Source organism: Chiloscyllium punctatum, chromosome 37 (genome assembly GCF_047496795.1).
Source record: "Chiloscyllium punctatum isolate Juve2018m chromosome 37, sChiPun1.3, whole genome shotgun sequence".
Lineage (NCBI taxonomy): Eukaryota > Metazoa > Chordata > Chondrichthyes > Orectolobiformes > Hemiscylliidae > Chiloscyllium > Chiloscyllium punctatum.
The window spans coordinates 21,340,719-21,346,586 of NC_092775.1; the positions used below are offsets into that span (position 1 = coordinate 21,340,719).

Genomic DNA, 5,868 nt, shown 5'->3' on the forward strand with positions numbered 1-5,868 from the left:
CTGAAGGGCCTGTTCTGTGCTGTACTGTTCTATGTTCTATGTTCTAATAATGCAAGTAGTTTTTAAAATCATGGAGTCATTAATCCTCTGTCTACAGTTGACAAGAGCTTAGCCAAATTATCTAAAAGTAGTGTTTTTACTAAACTTGATGCCAGCAGTGGGTTATGGCAGGATTTTATTTTTCATTCACTCATGGGATATGGGTGTTGCTGGCTGGACCAACTTGACTGTCCCTAGTTGCCCTTCATAAAGTGGTGGTAAGCTGCCTTCTTGAATTGCTGCAGTGTGATAGGTAGACCCACAGTGCCTTTAGGGAGGGAATTCCAGGATTTTGACCCAGCGATACTGAAGGCACAGCAATATATTTCCAAGTCAGGATGGTGAATAGCTTGGAGAGGAACTTGCAAGTGGTGGAGTTCCCAAGTATCTACTGCATTTGTCTTTTAAAAACGTAGTAGTTGTGGGCTTGGAAGGTGTTATCAAAGGAAACAAATTATAACATCATTAAGGAGACTTCTCTTAAACAGATTACCATTTAAGAATGAAGACAAACATTGTTGGAAATGCTTAGTAGGTCTGACAGCATCTGTGGAGAGAAATCCGAATTAACATTGTGGGTTGAGTCATTGGATCCAGAACATTAACTCTGATTTCTCTCCATAGATTTTGCCAGACCTGCTGAGCTTTTCTAGCAATTTCTGTTTTCCTTTCCGATTTAGAAGAGTTCTTTCAGTTTTTGCTGTTCAGGAACATTTTGGTCCCAGAGAATTTTGCGGTGCCAATATTTAAGAATGATTTGTCATATGCGACATAGATGACAAATTGATATATGATGACAAGGTCAAAGAACATGACCAGAGGATCCATGTATTTTGAAACATCTACAAGCCAAAGGATTTATCTTCAACGATAAGTATAAATTTCCCTATGTATCTGTTCACTTCTTCGGACACATTGTCAAGAAAGATGGAATAATGCTAGGTATACAGAAAACAAAGGTTGTTTAGAAATTTCCTACTCTGAAATTGATTCATGACCTCAAAAGCCCTTTAGGCCTGGTGAACCAGTTGACAAATGTCTTGTCTCAGTTGCCGATTATGATTATATTGTTGACACAGATCCTGAAGGTGGCTGTGGAACCTGCACCAGAAGACAACTTTCTGTAAGATTGAGGACATGCTGATGTCCACAGGTGCCTTGACTTTCTGCAATCCAACGTTTTCAACTACCATTTGCCCGGATGAGTCCAGCTGTAACACTCAAGAAGTTTGACAGCGTCCAGGACACATTAACCTGCTTGATTGGTGCTCCATTCACCCCTTTTCAATGTTCACTCTTTTCACCACAATGGCAACACTGTGTACCACTGACAAGATGTACTGTAATGATTCGTCAACTCTGCCAACAGCGACTTCCAACCCTGAAACTTACCAGCTGGAAGTGCAAGGGCAGTTGATCCATGGGAACAGCACTCCTGAAAGTACATCTCCCAGTCACCCATCATCCTGACTTGGAATGACATTGTTAGCCCTTTACTAGGTTAAAGTCCTGGAATGCCCTTCCTAAACACATTGTGGATGTCCATGCACCCCAAGCACAGCAGTGATTCAAGACTCACCACTGCCTTTTCCAGGACAATCATAGATGGTGAGAAATACTAGCCCACTTAGCAATAACCACATACCAATAGAGCATTTTTAAAAAAAACTTTAGCTATGTATTTCAGTGAACAGCATTGGTGCAGAGCTTTTTCTGGAGCATCCAGGTGGGTGTGAGAAATGTATCTCAGGCATAATCAGACATGGACACATGCCTCACAGTTATAGAGAAGGAAACTTGGTCATTTGAGTGTGGCAAGAGATTTTCACAATATATATTTGGCCTGAAAGTGCTCACAGAGATGAACCTTAAACTATTTGTCTGCTTGTTAGATGCAAATGAGTTGGCAAGGATGCCTCTATGGCAGAGGTGGGCAATTAATTCTTCCAAGGGGCCATATGAGAAACCTGAGTTGTGTTGGAGGGCCGAACCAACAATAAGTTGAACATACTTCTGCTCAGTATTAATTTTCTCCCATTGTAAAAAGTACTAAATTATATAGTTTGCACTGAAACTTATAATGAAAAGAATGAGGATATTCTGTTAAAATAAAGATATGAAATTGTGGAGTAGGTCAAATATAGAAGAAATAAACAGTAAAAACAATTATTTCAGTATTTCATTTTATTTTTAACATGTTAATCTCACAAAGTAACAATGGAAAGTTGTTTCATTATTGTTTAGTATTACAAACAACAAACAACTCTATACAAAAAGCAATAAGTGCTTTTGATGTTTTTCAGTTCATTTTACTTGTTTAGTGAGAAAAATCCAGTCTGTTCTGGACTCGAACAAGTGCACTGAAATCTGGTTGAATGTCTGAGGTGGAAGGACAGCTGAGAGATGATCATCAGTGATAGAGAATTGGTATTTGGATTTTGTTGAACTTCATCACTGAGAATGTCTGTTCACATATATAGGTAGATCCAAAGGGGACTAGAATCTTCTGAGCATGCCTCCACATGTGTGGAAAGTTCTCCTCTTTGAGGGAAGAGTAAAAATCAAACAGTGAGACTGATCTAAAGTACTCTGCCAGAACTGTGTCAGACTGCAGGTCAATGAGTTCAAGCTAAACATCACTAGGTGCATTCTCCACATTGCATGTAAATGGGGAAAAAAATCATGTGCATTTCATTCTCAACCGTTTTAAAGTCTTGAAATCACCTTGAAAATTCACCATGCAGTGCTTCTAACATAGTTGAGCACCTGTGGAGGTGATCAGCTGAAGGTACGGTTTCCTTCCGTGTTGGCAAGTGGGTGAGAATGTTGTCCTCCATTTGGCTTGAGAGAAGCTGCAACTTTCTCATAAAAGCCTTCACCAAGTTGTACATTTCATGCACAAAAAGGCCCTCGCACTGCAGTTTCACATTTAGTTCATTCATAAGTGCAGTCACGTCAACAGCAAAACCAAGGTCTGCAATCCAGTCTGCATCTGAAAGCTGTGGAATGCCATTCCCTTTCTTCACACAGAAATCTTGAATCGCTTCTCTCAGGTCCCATACACTTTTCAGCATTTTACCCAGGCTGAGCCACCTGACAGCTGTGTGGTAGTCTATGTCACGATGGTCAGTTGCATTTTCCTCCAAAAGTGCAACAAACTGCCTGTGATTCAAAGCTCTTGCCCTGATGAAGTTAACTATTTTAGTTACAACTTCAACCACATGGTTAATTTTTAACACTGACTTACACAACACTTGCTGATGTATAATACAATGCAAAAATACCAATTTCTGTTCAGGGTCAATTTCTGTCACTTTATCCTGCATTCTCTTTAAGAGTCCAACATTTTTTCCCGTTGGATTTGGACAACCATCCATTGTCACACTCACCAGCTTGTCCCATTTTAGTCCCAATGTGTCCAAACATGCATTTACCCCCGTGAACAAATCATTACCAGTTGTTGTACCTTTCATTGACTGCATGGCTGCCAGCTCTTCCGTGATTTTAAAGTCCGTAGTTATTCCACGTACTAAGATGAGGAGCTGGGCTGTGTCACATGCGTCGCAGTTCTCTTCTAAAGCCAAGGAAAAAAAGTCAAAGTTGACCGCTCTGTGCTGCAGCTGAAGCTCCATATTTCTCGCGATGTCCTCAATCCTTCTCGTTGCAGTGCATCGGGAGAGGGGCACATTCTCAAATGCCTCCATTTTCTCTGGGCATATTAGTTCTGCAGAGTCCAACAAGCACTCCTTAATAAACTCTCCATCAGGAAAAGGTTTACTCTTTCTGGTGATTTTGTGGGATATGAAATAACTTGTCTTGGTGTGAGCTGATATTTTGAGGGCTAGCCAGCAAACAGCACTTTTAGCTGTTCACGCACGTACATACACGCGCATGTGCGTCCATATGTAAATAAAAAAAGTATCCTTTTCAAAACTGAAGCAGCACATTTGTATTGCGTGCATGGTGTAAATACTTTTTCATTTATGTTCTAATTTAAGATTGACCTCATGCGGGCCGGACAGGAATGACCAAAGGATATGACCCGCGGGCCGTAAAATGCCCAGGTCTGCTCTATGGATATTGAAATTATGAGGTTTACCTATGAGTCAAAATAAGTCCAAGGGAAGCTACAGATGCACTTCCCAAAGTGATATGAGACCACCTTATAATGTGTTTGTGAAATTGAAGATATTCTTGGGCCATAACAGTGAAGTGGTCAGCATCTCAGGAAAGTTTTAACCAAAGATAATAGGAAAAAACGAAAGATTAGGAATCTGTTGCCATTTGTTGGTCCAGTGTCAATGATTGGCCAGACTGATTGGTTGGCCATGACAACCTATTTTGAGCATTAGCAGCATTTCACAATTGTGAATGATTTCTTGTTGCTTGATGTAAAGCTGGTCATTCCAGCTTCCTCTTGGGCAACTCTTGTGGACATGATACATCAAGGACTCTGGGAGATGACCAAGTCCAGAGCCAGGAATTAGTTGTCAGTGCAATATTTATAGATTTCAAAGGCAATTGTGGTTATTATATTTGACTGCAAAACATAAGTATTCACAATCCATAACAGCAGTTCCACTGATACTCACCATTTTCCCACCACACCAATGGAATGGGTAGAAACAGGACTATTTAATTTGCCAGATTATCATATTTTATGCTGTTGACTATGTTTCATGGTGGTGAGAGGTGAAATGTTATATACCACTGAACCACATACAGTTGTCAGAAATATTTGTATGAAATATTTGCTATATATGAGATCCCAAATCCCTAGGTGGCTCATGAGAGTCTCGGCCAATTGCAGGCAGATCTGGATTTAAACATGTAACAAGCATACTGAAATATTTCACCATCAAATGGAAAGATGAACATGAGATTTAGTTGTCAAGTTTCCTTTAAAGAAAAGTACTGACTCTCATACGTTGTTGTAAAGCTCTCAGTCCACTCCACTCCACAATGGCTTTGCTGATGGTCAGACAATTGAAGACTCAATTTCCTAATCTGCAAAAGAGTTTGATTCTAAAGTCAAGTCCATGGAACTATAATAACATATGTAAAGGGGAAATAGTCTTACCAGGAGCAAAATTTTTGCTATAATAAACATCACTGTGCAAGATGGTTAATGATAATAGGGCAAAGGCCAATGGGTATGGGCACAGGACCTCAATAGGAAAGCTATGGCCAGTCAAGAAGCAACACAGCAGCAGTGATTGTAAATGTTTGCATGGCTGAAGGAGTTATATGAAGGAAACTTATCTCTTTAAAGAATCACCATGCACCAATTCCCTTGATTAAGATAAACTCAATGAGGAATGCTATGAAGACAATGATTTACAAATTTTATAGGGTCCTTATGCCAGAGGTGGGTTCATCTCATAATTCTGAAAAGAACACATTCTGGAAAAATTATGAAATCTCCAGACTGCCTGATTTTGTGAAGTCTGAAACTTGGGGGCAGATGTGGTATTGGTACAATGAATTACATACATGAATTTATACATTTTAACTTTGAGAAACAGAGGCTTTGGGGGAAATGCTGAATAAGATAATGGTTCTGAAGAAATTAATGTTGGAGACTGTATTAAATGCCACCCAAGCTGTTGATATCACATGTATTAGGTGAGGAAAAGGTAAGAAAAGAAAAAGGATGGTAACAGAAAACTGGCCCAGGCACAAGCTGAGAGTAGTTAGCACAATAGCACTTATCGGAAAAATCACCATTGAGTCATGTCTGATCTGAATCAAATGAAAAATCTACAATTAAACGTCAATTATTACAAACATACTGGTCAGCACTGGTAGCTTTCTTACTGAGAATTACTT

General features: G+C 39.7%; 1 protein-coding gene across 1 annotated transcript; it reads right to left on the bottom strand.

The window, feature by feature from the left end:
• Positions 1 to 2,759: 2,759 nt before the first annotated feature.
• LOC140462770 (general transcription factor II-I repeat domain-containing protein 2A-like) lies at positions 2,760 to 3,743 on the bottom strand. The gene has a single exon (XM_072556041.1). It carries the CDS (start codon positions 3,741 to 3,743, stop codon positions 2,760 to 2,762), a length of 984 nt encoding a protein of 327 aa, XP_072412142.1.
• Between the last annotated feature and the right edge of the window lie 2,125 nt (positions 3,744 to 5,868).

Coding starts and splice junctions, on each gene's coding strand:
- LOC140462770 (XM_072556041.1), bottom strand. CDS start 3,743: ATGGAGGCATTTGAGAATGTGCCCCTCTCCCGATGCACTGCAACGAGA.